This window comes from Armigeres subalbatus, chromosome 1 (assembly GCF_024139115.2).
Source record: "Armigeres subalbatus isolate Guangzhou_Male chromosome 1, GZ_Asu_2, whole genome shotgun sequence".
NCBI lineage: Eukaryota > Metazoa > Arthropoda > Insecta > Diptera > Culicidae > Armigeres > Armigeres subalbatus.
In genome coordinates this window covers 233,532,914-233,551,285 of record NC_085139.1, presented here as the reverse complement: position 1 = coordinate 233,551,285, position 18,372 = coordinate 233,532,914, and the positions used below count along the sequence as shown (strand labels likewise).

The following is an 18,372-nucleotide window of genomic DNA, read 5'->3' as shown; positions in this document are numbered from 1 at the left end:
TTGTAGATTCGAATTCGTTGATCAGGTAGATTGAGGATGAGGAATCGCAACTGCTTTAAGGGCTACATATTTAGCCCCTCCTTAGCCGTGCGGTGTGTATCAGTGGAGAACACTCAACGGCTGCAGGTGTTCATTAACAGATGCCTGCGGTATATGATTCGGGCCTGTCGGCCTCACAACTGGATCTCAAACAACGAGCTCCATCGTCGTTGTCACCAGAGGCCGATAGCAACAGAAATTCGGGATCGGAAGTGGGGCTGGGTCGGCCACACTCTACGTAGGAGCGGAAACGAAATCTGTAAGCAAGCATTAGACTGGAACCCAGCGGGACATCGCAGCAGAGGCAGACCCAGAGGCTCATGGCGGCGAAGCCTCAATAAAGAAATAAAAGAAGTCGACCGAAATCTAACCTGGCAACAGGTTAAAGCGATAGCCGGGCATCGCTCAGGATGGAGATCTTTCAAGTCGGCCCTTTGCACCACCGGAGGTGTACAGGATCCATAAGTAAAGTAAGTAAGTTAGCCGTGCGGTAAGACGCGCGGCTACAAAGCAAGACCATGCTGAGGGTGGCTGGGTTCGATACCCGGTGCCGGTCTAGGCAATTTTCGGATTGGAAATTGTCTCGACTTCCCTGGGCATAAAAGTATCATCGTGCTAGCCTCATGATATACGAATGCAAAAATGGTAACCTGGCTTAGAAGCCTCGCAGTTAATAACTGTGGAAGTGCTTAATGAACACTAAGCTGCGAGGCGGCTCTGTCCCAGTGTGGGGATGTAATGCCAAGAAGAAGAAGAAGAAGAAGATTTAGCCCCTGATACCCAGCCCAGTCTACTGCCTCCGATTATCATAGCCGTCTGAGTCCTGAATGTGGGCTCCCACTTTGATTGCACATATATAATACATCATCACAGAAAAATCCGTTCTCTCATCCGTCTCCCGCAGTTTATCTAGCAAGCCGCACTTGAAAATTACAAGTCGAACATCGGAACGCAATCTTGTCGTTAGCTGAGGAAGCCCCTTTCAACGCAGTCGAGCCTCTCCTACCAGCGACCAACAGCCGTCCTGGTCCTACATCTGAGTTGGGAGAGGAGGTCTTCCGAATTTCGTCTACAGGCAAGTATACAACACCACGGAACAATCCGCTCTCTGATCCGTTTCTCATTCTCAGCATCAACGATCTATTCTCAAGCCCTACTTGGTCGCCGAGAACTAATCGAGGCTAGCGATTCGCACCAATCCAAGCGCAACGTCCAGCACTGGCTGGTTATTCATTCAGTTCTCCACCGAACAATGGCGGAAAGAAGCTCGTATTTTTTAAAATTTCACTCATATGAAGGGTGCCCCCGGATCATAGAAACGACTGGTATGACGGCGAATGTGTGTTGAGGAGAAGAATGCAGCATGTGCGAGATTGCTGCAACGTCGCACGAGGGCGAACGAGGCACGATACAAACGGGCGCGGAACAGACAAAACTCGATTTTTCGGAGGAAAAAGCGCCAGCAGGAAGATTGAAACCGTGAAGAGACGGAGCAACTGTACCGCGCTAATAACGCACAAAAGTTCTAAGAGAAGTGAAACCCTTACGTGAACGGTCACGGTCACGTGCCACAGCCCGATATGTGTAAGGACATAAACGGGAACTTTCTTACGAACGAGCGTGAGGTGATCCAAAGGTGGCGGCAGCACTACGAAGAGCACCTGAATGGCGATGTGGCAGACAACGGTGGCGGTATGGAAATGAACCTAGGAGCACGCGCGCAGGACATGCGACTTCCGGCTCCGAATCTCCAGGAAATCCAGGAGATCGACTGGCTGAAAAACAACAAAGCCCATGGAGTTGACCAACTACCAGGAGAGCTGTTTAAACACGGTGGGGAGGCACTGGCTAGAGCGCTGCACTGGGTAATGACCAAGGATTGGAAGGACGAGGTTCTGTCGCTGGAGTGGATGGAAGGTGTAGCGTGTCCCATCTACAAAACGGACGATAAGCACAATCACATAGCTGAAAGCTTCCTACAAGGTACTCTCCCAAATTGTATGCCGCCGACTAACATCAATTGCAAATGAGTTTGTGGGGCAGTACCAGGTGGGATTTATGGGTGAACGCTCTACCACAGACCAGGTGTTCGTCGTACGTCAGGTATTGCAGAAATGCCGCGAATACAACGTGCCCACACATCATCTATTTATTGACTTCAAAGCCGCATGTGATACAATCGATCGGGACCAGCTATGACAGCTAATGCACGAGAACGGATCTCCGGATAAACTGATTACGGTTGATCAAGGCGACGATGGATCGGGTGATGTGCGTAGTTCGAGTTTCAGGGGCATTCTCGAGTCCCTTCGAAACGCGTAGAGGGTTACGGCAAAGTGATGGTCTTTCGTGTCTGCTATTCAACATCGCTTTGGAGGGAGTAATACGAAGGGCAAGGATTGACACGATTGGTACGATTTTCACGAAGTCCGTCCAGTTATTTGGTTTCGCCGACGACATTGATATCATGGCATCTCCCAGCACGTTACTCCAGGCAAGTACCTATGCAACAATGAACATTCGCTGCCTGATTCGGATCTAATTTCCAGCAGTTCTCCGGTAGTATCATCAACCAGGTCGATCGATCGCGACACCGATGATCTCTTGATTTACTACCAAAACGTAGGCGGTATCAACTCAGAAGTAGACAGCTATCGTCTAGCAACATCAGCTCAGTGCTACGATGTTATTGTCCTGATCGAAACTTGGCTTGATGATCGCACACTCTCGAGTCAAGTGTTTGGTACTGAATACGAAGCGTATCGGTGTGACCGAAATCCTGAAAATAGTAGGAAATCTTCTGGTGGCGGTATCATCATTGCTGTACGGCGTGGTTTGAAGGCAAGGCTAATTGAGAATTCCACGTGGCAATGTTTGGAGCAAGTCTGGATATCCATCCAATTGAAGAAGAGCGCCATTTTCCTTTGTGCCGTGTACATACCTCCAGATAGAACACGTGACGTTGACTACTTAGATACCCACTGCCGTTCCGTCTTAACCGTAGTCGAGGGTATGGCAGCGGCGGATGAGCTTCTTGTCATTGGCGACTTTAATCTTTCCGGTGTTTCGTGGAGACCGTCTCACAATGGTTTCCTCTATCCTGATGGACATCGGTCAGTATTTTCACTCGGGTGCTTTGCATCTGCTCGATGACTACAGCACGGCGGTGCTATCTCAAATCAATCATGTAGCGAATGAGAATCAACGTTGCTTGGACTTATGTTTTGTGAGCAAGCAAGATGTCACCCCGTTCATCGCTGCAGCTCCAGCTCCTATGGTTAAGCTCGTCCCTCATCACCCTTCTTTAGTTGACCGAATTCCGGTGTGCCTGGCCAACGAGTTCAATGTATTTTCCGCTTCCGTTTCATACTTTCAGAAGGCCGATCATCAAAGCATTGTCGACATACTATCTGGTATGCGTTGGGACGCTATACTTGCAGATAATGTCGAAAATGCTGCGTTGACTTTCTCGCATATCTTGGCATTCGTTATTGACCGACATGTTCCCAAAAAAGTACACAAGAATAGCTCTCATCCGTCCCGGTACACTCGGGAATTAAGAGAGCTTAAAACTGCCAAGAGAGTCGCCTTAAAGAAATACACTTAATACCCCACGTTTTCCTTGAAGGATCACTACGTCAGACTCAACAACGCCTATAAACGGGTCAGATATCCCGATATCTAAACTGTTTTGGAATCATGTCAACAAGCAACGCGGGGAATCTGGCCTCCCTTCCTCTGTGACATTTCAGGGCGAAACTGTATCATCACTGCAGGAGATCTGCATACTGTTTTCGCTAAAGTTTGCTGACGTTTTTACAGATGAACAGCTTACCGACAACGAAGTACATCACGCAGCAGACAATGTTCCCCTTATATGGCCATGTACTAGGTGTTATCGACATCAGCGAAGAAATGATCTCCTCTGCTGCATCAAAACTAAAGTCATCGATCAAACCTGGTCCCGATGGTATTCCATCCAATTTCCCGAAAAGACACATTTCCAGTTTGCAGTATCCGTTGCTCCTCCTGTTTCGGCTTTCCTTATCCAGTGGCATCTTTCCTTCATGTTGGAAGATTGCACAAATGTTTCCTGTGCACAAGAAAGGGAACGAACGTGACGTGGACAATTATCGAGGAATAACTTCGCTGAGTGCAATATCAAAACTGTTCGAACTCGTTGTGATGGATCCTCAGCTTTCCCACAGCAAGCAGTATCTGTCTGAAACTCAGCATGGATTCATAGCCGGTCGCTCCACTAGTACTAATTTATTGTGCCTTACATCTTTCATCACGAACAGCATGACGAAAAGAGCTCAAACAGATGTCATCTACACAGATCTGTCAGCTGCTTTTGATAAGTTAAACCACTGCATCGCTATCGCCAAATTAGACAAGTTAGGAGTAAATGGCACTCTATTGGAATGGTTCCGATCATATCTATCCGGCCGCCAACTAACGGTTGCTATCGGCGACTGCAGGTCTGATTCCTTCGTGGCTACATCGGGAATACCCCAAGGAAGTCATTTGGGTCCGTTAGTCTTCCTCCTATATTTCAATGACGTGAATTTTGTACTCGAAGTTCCCCGCCTATCGTATGCTGATGACCTGAAAATGTTCTTGCAAATCCAATCCATCGAAGATTGCTATTTTCTTCAACGTCAGTTAGAATCCTTTACCAATTGGTGTAACGTCAACCGTATGATAGTCAATCCGGCAAAATGCTCGATGATCACTTTTTCTCGGATTAAAAATCCCGTTAGATTCGACTACACGCTTTTGAATACCAGCATAGAACGTCTGAGTCATGTCAAAGACTTGGGCGTAATTTTGGATTCCCAGCTGACGTACAAAATGCATATCTCATACGTTGTAAGTAAGGCTTCCAAAACCCTGGGCTTCATCTTTCGGATGGGTAAAGAATTTTCTGACATTTACTGTCTAAAGTCTTTGTATTGCTCACTGGTGCGGTCGAAACTGGAGTATTGCTCCGCCGTTTGGAATCCCAATTATACGAACGGTGCCGAACGAATTGAGTCCGTGCAACGACGCTTCCTACGATTTGCTCTGCGTAGACTACCGTGGAGAGATCCATTACGCCTGCCAAGTTATGAAAGCCGCTGTCGGCTTATCGATCTGGAGCCGCTAAGAGAACGCCGTAACACCGCTCGAACTGTACTTGTTGGAGACGTTTTGCAAGGCCGAATAAATTGTAGTGACATTTTGGAACAGATTAATATTAACGTACAGCCGAGAACACTTCGTAATAACGCTATGTTAAGAATGCCATTTCGTTGGACTAACTACAGTATGAACGGTAGTATTGAAGGATTACAGCGTATATTCAACAGGGTTTCTACAATATTCGACTTCAACCTACCTCGTCAGACGCTGCGTCGAAGATTCAAAGAATTTTTCACATCGCAATAGATAGCTGTTTTAGTGTTTGTGTTCATTTTTTTCTAAGTTTTTGACGACATGTATAGGTACTTATATTTTTTTATTACCATCATTAGGACATAAGTAGTCTGTTGATGTAGGCCTTAAATAAATAAATAAGGGTGACAAATTGTGATGCAAACGAAATTTAAAAAATGTCACGGAATGTCATGACATTATTTCGACACTCAGGCCGCCAATTTCAGATTTAGAGCAATGACCTATTAGAAAAAGTTTTAAGATCCTGGCTGCCGTCTCGTAACCGCACTCAAAATTGGAAAATTTCAATATTTCAACAGTACAGAAAGGAAATAAAATTTCCAGATTCGATTTAGTTGATCAAACCAAACCACGCCCTAACTTAATCCATTTCTCAAGGTAGGGCAATAAGTTGTGGTATTTCAAGGATTTATCGTATTTAGTCCTCTCTACCAATTGCAGTTTTTGAATTATAAAAAAAATAACTTTACCCTGCACATGGTTGGCAGACTCAAATTCCTCTCGTTTGAGGCTCAATTGTATGCAGCGGAAACATATTTTCTATACTCCTTATAAATAGCTCTTTGTAGTACGTGAGTTTTTCTGAATGAGAAAAATTTGTTTTTTGTTTGAGGATGAAATAACTTCAAAAATTAGTCAAAAAAATGAGCTTTTTTCGATGTTTAAAAAGATCTGCAGACTGTAAACACGTATAATACCAAAAACTAATTCATGGAAAATATGGTCAAAGATCCACAGAAAAATAAAAAAATATAAAACGAATGGGTGACCCTGAAAAAAAATTGTGAAAGGACCCAATATTTGATTTTTGACCTAAAAAAAGCTCATTTTTCAAAAATCGATCTGGCGCGACTTCTAAACGATTTTTTTGAAAATCGGGTTGTTCTACAAAAATAATCCAGACAGGTATATCTTTCATTTCAGGGTTGAGCACCATGACTTTTCAAAAATCGATTTTTTTTGGGACACCCTAGTGACCACTCTAGTCGGCAAAATAAATTCCCGGGTTGTTCCCGGTTTTTCCGGTAGGATTTTCAAAATTTTCCTGGAAATTTTTAAAAGTTCCTGAGAGGGTTTTGATTATGTAAAACAATGTATAAAATGTACAACATTATGTATAAGTATCAATTCAGTTATTCAATGATAAGCATTGAATTCTAACATTCTAACAGGCTCTTGACTTGCTCTAAAAGGCATCAAGTTCCAACTGCTGTTTTGTCCGAAAAACTTTTGAGATATTGATTGCACTCTAGAAACTATGTGGCAAGAAAATAATGAAAAGGGCACAGAACGGTTTCGTGCAATACTGCCACAACTCAAAATACTTATTTTTTGACATTTTGATTGCAAAGCACAGAAAACAGTATAAAGTTTCACCTGACAGACCCAGGTCGCAATTCACAATTCATCAAAAGTTGCTTATTTTGAAATTAGACGATTTTTCAAAAAAAAAATGTATACCTCAAATTGATTGCCTTTTTCAAGTTTTTCTTATTGGAACACATAAAAGTAATCCTAATGTATCAACAGTCAACATATGCAAAAAGGAATTCGAAAAAAACATTAAAGTTTTTTTTATTGAACATTTTTAACGTTGTTTCTGAACATTCTCAGATTTCGAGTTGTGCCTGTATAGCACGAAACCGTTGACATCTGGAAAATATATTTAAACAATTACAAAATGGTTCATTGATGAGCCATTAAAAAAATACCTAAAGAATGTTCATATGTTTAATGTTTTCTCTACTTCCTCGCATTGAAAGTCTAACCACGTCTAACAGCATCAACAGCCTGTTCGATCTAACAGTCTTTTGCTGTAAAAGGCAAGCTAAGACTTCATTGATACCTGGTAATCTGCGTAAATGCAAGAGGCTCCCAAGGAATTCAAAAAATTCGAATAGACTTCATAAAAGTTCCTAAAAATATGGAAGCAGTCTGGAATTTTCGCAGTTTTATCAAAATATTTATTGTAAAAGCAATAAGGTTTTTTGATAAAATTGTAGAAAATTATTTTAAGCTCGTAAGACTTTTTTGAATAAACACTTTCAAATAAGCAGGAAATTGAAAAAAAGCGATAAAACTTTTAATAGTGATTGAAGACCTAGCATTACCGTAAGTCATTACCAAATTCCAAAGTTGGTGAAAACTTAAAAGAAAGTACATAATTAAAGAAATTCTAATGAAATTTATACTAGGGGGAATGACGGTTTTGTTCTACTATTGTCAGGGGGGTTTTGTGACTGATTATGGTAAAATTTGGCCTAAGCATTCTTTGCATATCAAAGAATATTGTGGCCAAATTTCATAAAATTTGGTAGACAAAAACCCCCCTGACAATAATAGAACAAAACCTCCCAAAGCCGTCTTTTCCCCTACTACACATTTAATCAAATCAATATTTACTTAATCAAAGCATTGTTTCGGGACTGATTTGCGATTCCATTCTGTAGAATGCAAACGTTTCCCCTGAAACTAATTCCCATTTCTGATAGAGAAAAGCTTATTCTGTCGGATACATATCGTTAATTTCTCAGAAAATGCTCGCTTTAGAGTGAAAATACTCCAGCGCTCCTGCGGCTCTGGCGTGCTTCTATTTGACAGTTTGGTATGACCTTTTTAATATTCAAATATCCCTCTATTAGTTGCAATGAATGAATTAAGAATATATAATCGTTTAAAATGGTGTAAAACTGTAGAACTTTTTGCACAAAATGTAGAACAACATTGTTTGCCTTCCAAGGTTTGTTTACAAAATAAGTTACGCCCAAATCGCAAATCTGTCCTGGTTTGTAGATGCTTTTTTCTCATGATTCATTTCAAATACACAGTCTCGAATTCAAGAATTCAAGTGTTTTAAAGTTATAATCAGATCAGCTATATTATACGTCAACACGTCATACGTCATACGTCAACAAAACCAAATTATTGGATGTCCACACAAACACCCCTTCTTCTTCTTCTTACTGGCATTACATCCCCACACTGGGACAGAGCCGCCTCGCAGTTCATTAAGCACTTCCACAGTTATTAACTGCGAAGTTTCTAACCCAAGTTACCATTTTTGCATTCGTATATCATGAGGCTAACACGATGATACTTTTATGCCCAGGAAAGTCGAGACAATTTCCAATCCGAAAATTGCCTAGACCGGCACCGGGAATCGAACCCAACCACCCTCCGCATGGTCTTGCTTTGTAGCCGCGCGTCTTACCGCACGGCTAAGGGGGGCCCACCACACAAACACCCCTCCCCCCCACAATTCACAGCAGCCGTCAGTGTCTGAGAAAGTCTGTTACAAGTTACAAGTATTCTACGTTTATTAATCGGACCTGGATGTCGAATGTTGAGTTCCACCAAAATCAACTGACATTTAAGATCGCAAATGGAAATCGATAGGCTACACATTACGAAAGAGCGACGACGAAATGAAGCGCTGGACTGGAATCCGGCAGAACATCACAACAAAGGCAGGCCCAAGGGCGACGAAGGCTCAACAAAGAAATAAAGAAAGTGGATAGAAATCTGACCTGGGCAGTTAAAACAAATTGACGAAACTCGCAGCTATCAACTGAGTTTTAAAACCTTCAACATAAATAATGGGAACAGAACATACCATCATGATTGGTCGAGCTGTAGCTGACGTTGCCGCTGTTGTTCTGACCGGGCGAGCCCGGTGCCGACAGCATCAGCTCGTCGTTGACGGGCGAACCCTCCCGCGAGTTGTTGTCCACGTAGCTTGGCGAAACCGGCGCCGACCGGGGCATTCCGAACGGCGTCCGGAAACACTGCGATCCCCGCTGGCGCCGCTTGCGGTAGCTTTGATCGATCAATTTCAGCTCGCTGGACGGATCTATCCGCCAGAAGCTACCCTTGCCCGGTTCGTCCTGGGATCGTGGCACCTTGATAAAGTATCTGAAAGATAGGGATGATTAGGATGCTGTGACGAATAAGTGCAGGAAGCGTTAACTTTACCGGTTCAAGCTGAGATTGTGGCGGATAGAGTTCTGCCAGCCCTTGTTGGCTCCCGTTCGGTAGTAGGGATAATTTTTCGATATGAACGAGTATATGCCGGACAGTGTGAGCTGCTTCTCCGGTGACGCCGAGATAGCTTGTACTATCAGCTGTGCGTAGCTGTACGGTGGCTTATCACCTTCAACTATGGACTGAGATGCGGGTGCTTGGAATTCCTGACGATCAAAATAAATATTAAAGAATTGTACAGGTGATTTACGAAAATAAACTTACGACATAATTATTGTTGTTACTACTATGACTATTGTGACTATACTGTGGGAACTCGTGCGTGTTCTGCCGAGGGCTTGTGGGGCAACTGTTCGCTGCGCTGATGGTGCCGGTGGGAGACGGGTAACCACTACCGCTGATGTGCATGCTGCTATCTCGACCACCTCCTCCGCCGCCGCTGCTTCCGACATAGTGCCCACGGATCTCCACCGCCAGGTTAGGATTGGCCGCACCACTTTGCTCCGGAATGGAGATCTTGAGTGGAGAGTAGACAACATTCGACGAAGGGGATTTGTCGCCGGCAGGAATAGTTGTGCCACCCACGCTGAGATTGCCTCCAACCGCGGCTATTGCTGCCGCCGCCGCTGCTGCACTGCCACTCGATCCAGTTCCCACTTTAATCGGTGTGTGCTGATTTAGGTCGATCGAAATGCCCCCGTTGTTGGCTTGATCGATCAGATTCTCAAACTGAATCTTGATATTTGTACTTGGGAATCGGATGCTACAACTGTTATTAGGAGATAATTGTACTGTGATTAGTTTACTACTTCGTATACAAAGAATTAATGTGTTGAAATTCCCTTAAATAAAAAAACTGCTAACCTATGTGCATAATTGCATCAGGTTTGCTTGAATTCTCACGAAATTGGCACAGTTGTGCGATTTAAAAATAATACAGAAATACTTACACCTTTGGCAACTTGTACGGCTCGGCGCACTTCCGGTGGAACACATTATCAATGAAGACCCCGTTCTTGCTTAAGCAGAATAAATTGAACTCATCGTTCATGTCGTGTTGGATGATGAAATGTTTCCGCGAGACGAAACTGTTCTTGCCCACGTGGAAGTCCACTTGTGACTTGGACGAGTTCCGGCCCACCTCGATTATGTCCTCGCTGATCAGGAGCATGTTGTCCTTGCTGATAAGCCGGCCGATAAAGTTGTGGAAATTGGCCGTATTTGGTGAGCTGTTGTTGCCGGAAGCGGCGGTGACGGTAGGAGCCGTCGCCGGCGTCGTTACTACGGTTGGCGCACTCATTTTGGCCGCTGCACCGTTGCTTAGTTTCAGGTTCGCCGTTGCCACCGTTCCAGCGGCAGTAGATCCCGCTGCGGATTGAGGAGGCGGTGAGGGAGTAGATACTGGGGACGATCGCTGGGAGGACAACCGATTATTACCATTCTTTGGCTGGTAAACGGCGGAGATAATACTTTGCTCGTGTTGGTCGATCAAATCGGAATCGACTGCTCCGGTGGCTGCCTGCTGTTTGATAACTACTTTCACCTCAGTGTCGGCCATCTCTGTGGTTCCACTGCTTGAAACATAATCTGCGGGGGTGGACAAATTCTTCACAGCTCCAGCTGTGGTGCCATTGTTTTCGCTGTTGATTGCAGTCGTTCCTTTGGCCACGATGTATTGTACTTGATTTTGGAAAACTTTGACCACTTTGTTCGGGCCGGTTCCGATTATGGTTCCTCCACCGGTGGTGCTGCCGACCGTAGCTGACTGATGTTCTTTATGGGCGTCCTGCTTAAGGAGAGGCTGCGGCATATGAAACTTCGTGTTGCCACTGGACATAACTCACTGATGGTTCGGTTGGATATGTTCTGGTGTTTTTGCTGATGATGAGCGGGATTCAAACTGACATGACCTGGAAAACAAAGGAAATGAATAAAATTGTAAAACATTAGTGAAAGTTTGAATTTATTTATAGCACAGATGTTCAAAATTCAAAATAAATAGCACGTGGAGAAAGCAAATATTCTGCATGAGCTACAATGTGGTGATTACATTTTTGATGAAAGAAACTTATCAGCGCAATTAGTTATTGGATATGTCCCTAACATGGCCGAGTTTTATGATAAACATTGTTTTTACTCTAAAATTGGAGTATCCTCTACTGATCTGCGACTGATCATTATTGTCTCTACTCAATTCGAGATAGCAGGACAAAATGCGTTGCTGTAATCATTAGCAGCGAAGGAAATAAAAAGTCGATTGCATCAGCTGATTACCAGGTGCTCCAAGCAGCTGCGACATGACGATGACATCGTTGGACTGCTAGCAAACAACAAGTATCTTGTCGGACCAACAAGTACTCACCACCAAATTGAAGATTTCAACCTTCTTTACCTTTTCGAAAGATGTCGCTAGATGACGCTTTTCACGAGGGCAGCAGTCGTGTCTGCTTCAAGCGTACGGAATTCATCGACATCCGTAAGAAGGCCTCAGAAAAGAACGAGCCAGGAAGACGCCTCCGCCGATGAACGACAAGCAATTTCCGCATCTCCAGGACGATATGCTTAACGATCTCTTATAACGCTTGGGGCAGGGCTGGTAGCGACCGATGTCGCTCAAAATAGTGACTTTAGTGACCAAAGCTGACGAAAAAAGGGACCAAATAGTGACTTTCAGTTGCAGAAAAAGTGACCAAATAGTGACTTTCAGTTTCAGTTGCAAGTTCGATGAGACGAAATCAAGCGTTTTTGGGTTGAAGAAGAATCATTGTTTCGTAATTTTTTCGGCAAACATCTTTCACTCACCACTTGTTTCTTTTAGAATGAACTTAGAAGAGAAACTAAAATCGTACACGCAAACTTTTATCTACTCAGTGACTGAGTAAAATTGTATTGCCCTCTCTTTTAATCCCACGGAAATTTTACTTAATATCAGTCAAAGCAGGACTAGTAAAAACTATGAGTAGTCCTGGGGGTTATTCAAATATGACGTCCACAGTTTGAGGGGGGAGGGGGGGTTAAGATTTTGTGAAAATGCATACACATGGTATACAAAAAAGTGTGACAGACGGGGGAGGGGTGGTTGAAAAATCCCAAAAATTGGTGGATGTCATATTTGAATCAACCCTTGCGAGCAAAATAAATTTTTACCCCACTGGAAATGAGCGAAACATGGTTATCACTAATAAGACCTATTTTTCTTTCCCGAAAAATGAGAATGAGTGAAAATTACACCTAACCGGCAGATGTTAAATTTTCTAACAATTTTGTATAAGAATCTACCAAAACCTGTATAAGAACTGGGCATATGCACAATTTTTATATTCTTATACAAGTAATGTATAAGAATCTAACAATTTTGTAAGCTTTTCTAACAATATTTGTTTGAGAGTTTACATTTTTGTATAAGAAACTAACAATTTCGTATATGCCCAGTTCTAATACAGGTATCAAAACCTGATTCTTATACAAAATTGTTAGAAAATCAATCTAACAACCGCCGGTTGGATGTACGATCACTGGATTAGGGCCGATGCCCACGTAGCGTTTTTTCAACGCTGCGTGCACGTGGTGTTGAAAATACGCAGGTGTGCATCGGTGCGGCGACGCTGCGTTACCGCTTTTTCCCGATGCACACATGCGTCTTTTTAACGCCGTGTGCACGCAGCGTTGAAAAGACGCTACGTGGGCATCGGGCCTTAGTTGAACACCTACTTAAGGAAGATACAGAGAACTCTACGGTTTGTCATAGGTGCCACGGAAGTTTTTGAATTTTTTAGTGCGAAAAGAACAATAGTACGAATCGTCTTGGTTATAAAAATAATTAAAAATTAAAAAGGTTTATTAAGATTTAGATTAGGTAAAAATTATGAAGATTCAACAAGCCTGGGATTGAACGCTCGACCTCCTGCTTATAATGCCATGCTCTCTGAAATTTTAAATATTTTTCCTCCAAATTACGCAGATTTTCCGACTTGCTGTGCGTATTCATGAACGATTTTCGCTATAGAATTCGACAGCGCATGCAATCTTCAAAATTGGGGAGACTAGATCTCCTTTATATGATATCTACTCAATAAATATTTTCAAGTCTCCGTATATTGAGACCACAACTTAAAATCCAAATATCCTGAAATTGTGGTGAATTTTGGCATTTTTATCAATGAAGATCATTAAGGATATGTATGGCATTGTTCTGTGAAGAAATGATAGCAATTAGTCATTATTGGGAAATTTTGCATGGCCACTAATAAAAACATCTTTAGGAGAGACAAAACACAGTAAATAATAGAGTAAATAAGGTTGACAATAAAAAAATAACTCGCTACATAACGATCATTTGTCTAGAGGATCTATAATAAAAATACGCTATAACAATACTACTTTAGTTCTCGGTAAAACAGGGGAGAATCAAGTCTCCCACCCGAGCAGCACACATGTTACACAAAAGTTTCTGTGACCCATATGCAACCGAAGTCACATTTGAGTCACCGCAACCAAATAGGTTTGAATTGTGCTGCTATGGCAAGGGGTCAAGTCTCCCAAGGAATCAAGTCTCCTCACCTTCCCCTACTGTATAAAGTTTGAGTTTAAATAAAATTTGAAATCGGCAGGTTTCCTGCTTGCATGACTGTATACCAATTCATAATAAGCTACTGGTGAAATGCCAATAATAGCAGCGAGTTAAATGGCTGACGAAGTTTAAGAGCTATCATTTTTCCAAGATCCGTAATTTCATTTCCGCCATGAACAAAGCATCATCCGACAAATACATAGAGCTTTATTAAAAACAATCTTAGTCAACAGTTTCAAAATAGTTGAAAATAGTGACTTTTTGCGAGAAAAAGTGACTTTAGTGACTTGAGGTCGAAAAAAGAGACTTTTTAGTGACTTGCCCGAAAAAAGTGACCAAGTCACTAAAAAGTGACTCGCTACCAGGCCTGTTGGGGGGAACATGGGACTTGATGATCCCACTGAACCGTAGTTTGAAAACCTTTACTGCCCGAAGAAATCACGGAATTCATCCTGAACCTGTTTCGAAGGCTGCGAAACTGTTAAACAAAGGAACAGCAAATCGACACCGCTCCCCTGGTGGTCATGACCTTTCTGTCTAAATATGATCCCTGGAGTCTCCAGTAACCTTGCGAGCGAAGGCGTAGGATTGCCAATCCGGAGATGGCGAGTTCGATTCTCGGTCCGGTCTGGGATGTTTTCGGGTTGGAAACTTTCTCGACACCCTGGGCATAGCGTATCCATTGTTTTCGCCACACAAGATACATACTCATGCAATGGTTGGCATAGAAAAGCTTTCAATTAAAAACTGAGGAAATGCTAATAGAATACTAAGTTGAAAAGCCGGCCAAGTTCCAGTTGGAATTTAGAGCCATTGAAGAAGCAAAAGAAGAAGATGAGCCCTGAAGGTTCTATCACGATCCTTAATTGGTACACTTGAGGGGGAAGAGTGGCCATCGCCTAGCGTTGAAACATCGATTGCCGTCTGCTGCCAAATTTTCAACTTGAAATCATTGAAGCCACAGTGGTTGAGATGATTTCGTTTCATACGTTTTGGCGCTGGGAAGGTTTATTTAGCGTATGAGCCTAATAAAATAGAGAAATTGGCGAGATGGACCATGATTGGTCCCAGCCGTCTGTCAACAGACATCACAAAGGAAAAAATAGAGAAATAATAAAAATCTACTGCTGTCGACTCGATCACCATCATTGCGGCGTGCTACCCCAAACAAGCAAACATGCGGGATGCATCGTCTGTGAACCAGAGGATACTTTGCGCTCAAGGACACGGAGTGGATCGGTGGAACTATTTCTCCAGATCATACGAGTGTATGTCCCTGTCCACGAGAACTTTTCGGTACATTTTGGCCAGATCAGAAGCCAACACGGGAAACGAAACCGAAGAGAAAAGAATTGCAAATCACTTTGGGTTATGGCACCAATTTTCATTACGTCATTGAGTGATCGACCAGCTACCTTGGCAGACGCATCAAACACAACATGGCACTTAGTGGTTGTATTTGAAGGCCGCAAAACAGCATGATGTTGTAAGTACTACTCGAGGGTATCATGCGGATCCTTGCTTACCGCAACCTTCTTACAGTGACCAAGACTCTCGTACTCAGCCATGAAATCGTGATACTGCTGTTTCAAGTCTGAATGCAACGAAGTCATCGTTCCAGTGTATAAAACCTTCTCAGCGCCAACAACATTGAATCAGCTAATTCGCTGACCTTAAGCGGCAGCTCCACGATGTACCGCCCAAATGCATCTCTTCGATAAGTCTCTCGGAAATGTTCTTCACATTCTGCTTCATCGAACACACCACCCACGAACCAGCCAAATTGGGTCTCACGCAAAATAGGCAGACTATCACCCATTGCTACCTCTCCAGACAACAACAACTTAAAGAACCATTCGTTGCCCAGTAGGATATCAAGCTTACTTGGTTTGGAAAACTTCGTATCAGCTAACTGAACATGAAAGGGAAGCTCCAATGCGCTGACATTGATGACCGATGTTGGCAAATCCGATGTCACCTTGTCAGTTACCAGACACTTAACGTTTGCATGGAAATCGTTGTACCTCGACGACACATGGACCACACCACAGTTGGAATAATTTGGATGGAAAATTCGTGTTATTCACCCCCAAGACCGTGATGTTCGACAAACCCAGCTTCAAACCCAAAAAAAATACTGCTGCCCGAGATATCTAATTAACTTGGGAACCATTATCCAGTAAAATCTGCATGTGTGGGGGTGGTAGTTTCTATCCAAGATGTCCATTACCGCTGTAAGCAGCAATACTTGCTGTGTACGAGATGCCAAACTGGAACGCAATGCTGTCGTCGGGGTTGCTGATGTTGACAGGCCCTCTTGAGCTGTTGCTAGCTTTCGTTCTCAAACTTTGACCAATCTTTGCGGGACAGTAAGGGATTTAAAGTCGGCGCAGCTATGATTAGCATGTGACTTTCCGCAAAATTCACATTTCATTTCTGTCTGGCTCGAAGACACGACTGCATGAGATTTCTGCACCGACGACTTGTTCGTTAGAAAAACTGCCTTGACGGGAGCCAAATATGACTTCTGACTGCTAACCTCGACTTTTTCCAGGAGGATGTCTGTACCTTCAGGAACACTAGCATGTCTTCGTAGTCGGGTAGCTCTACATGTTTAACGGTTGACTCCAAAATATGGCGGACATCGTTGTGTAACGCAGGCAGCTACAAGTAGATGGATGACGAAATCCTTTCCTACTCCTTCGAACTCTCGCTCCAGAAACTAAAGACCTTCAACAGAGATCTAGGCGTCGTGTTGGATGACAGACTAACTAACATCATTTTTCGACTACGATCGACAAAGCGAATCGCCAGCTTGGTTTTATTTTTAAAATCTCAAATGAATTCCGCGATCCTTTATGCTACAAAGCCTCATACTGCTCATTGGTACGCTCTCAACTCGAATTTGCTTCTGCTGTCTGGAATCCATATCAAGCTGTTTGTTAAAGCGGTTTAAAGCTGTGCAACGCAAGTTCGTACGATATGCCCTGCGCCATCTCCCATGGACGGACCCGCTGAATTTACCACCGTATGCTGATTGCTATAGATTGCTATATTGCTATAGTCTGTTGGGGCTAGATACTCTTGATGAGCGGAGAAACGTGGCGCAAGCCGTTTTTATCACCAAACTTCTGTTATCCGAGTACGACGTGCCAGATTTGTTGGCAAAAATTCCATTGTATGCACCCTCACGATCCCTTCGACCTCGAGATTTGCTCTTTGAAGAAAGGAATAACACCAATTATGCTGCAAATAGCTGCTTTGTCGCTATGATCCGCCATTTCAACGAGGTGTCGGACGAATTCGACTTCAACATCAGTTCATCCGCGTTTCGTCAACGGCTCAACAGATATTTTATCAACTGACCTTTAGTTTTAAGTTTTCATGTAGACGACACAGTCAGATGAAATAAGCAAAATAAATAAATAAATAAACATGTATGGCGCACTCGCCCACTAGAGCCCGTAGCTCGAAATGGCTCTTCTTCACCATACGTTTCAGATTCAGCAGACCATTCACATGAGATTCGATAGCATGGCGCATGTTCTCGAACCTCTCTTCCAAGATTTGCCACGCGCGGGCTTAGTTGCCCTCGTTAATGGTCTTGGCATCAATCAGACTAGCTGCACTTCCGACCAAGACTTTATCCAGATGGTATAGCTTCACTGCTGGCGGATCTGGACCCTTGTCCACGAGATCCTAGAACTTCGGCCAGCTTTCATACAGGCCATCGAATGTGGGCACCAGCATGCGAAGCGGTTGATGGATTACAACCGGTGCTTGTTGGTTCTGGTTACCAATCCTTGCGACGACGTTTGCGTCCGTTTTGTTAGCTTCGAGCTTAGTCAGCTGTTCCTCCAACAAAATGGAAACAGTATCGCGAATGAAGTTAAGCTTCTCATATTGTTGCTCATGCTGCTCGCAATCTTTGGTCAGAACGACATCCATGATTTGGTCGTGAGCAACGTTGAAGTCCTTATAGGCTGTTTCCAACTTTGTTATATAGACCTTCACCTCAGCTTCCGTCAGCTGAACCACTTCATCTCCATTTGGGCGGATAGTATTGAGGATGCGAGACACCTTACCTTTTGCTGCGCCACTGCGGCGGACGAGTCGTTGGATATCCGCCACGGCAGTTAACTTTTCCGCCTGGGCTTCAGTTTTCTCTTCTGCTTCTTGCTTAACGGAGTTCAGTAATGTAGAGTAGACTGCCCAAGTGTAGAACTAGCGCCAGAGTCTCCGGTTTTTGCTGCTTTAAAACACTTTCTCCTGGCATGCCAAGCCTTATGCTCGACGGTGGTTGGGAACACAGCCAGGTCTATGCTCATGCAGCCGGTCACTTA

General features: G+C 43.5%; 1 protein-coding gene across 3 annotated transcripts in view; it reads right to left on the bottom strand.

Annotated features, from left to right (window-relative positions):
• Nucleotides 1-18,372, bottom strand: part of LOC134205876 (forkhead box protein K2-like) — a 106,241-nt gene that overhangs the window by 4,326 nt on the left and 83,543 nt on the right. For all 3 annotated transcript variants that reach the window (XM_062681541.1, XM_062681543.1, XM_062681542.1), the window contains 4 exons: nt 10,410-11,369; nt 9,724-10,228; nt 9,451-9,665; nt 9,092-9,390 (listed from right to left, as the gene is read on the bottom strand). In XM_062681541.1, the coding sequence (XP_062537525.1) occupies nt 9,092-9,390; nt 9,451-9,665; nt 9,724-10,228; nt 10,410-11,296 (1,906 nt within the window). In that variant the 5' untranslated portion in view covers nt 11,297-11,369. The remainder of the gene's footprint in view (nt 1-9,091; nt 9,391-9,450; nt 9,666-9,723; nt 10,229-10,409; nt 11,370-18,372) is intronic.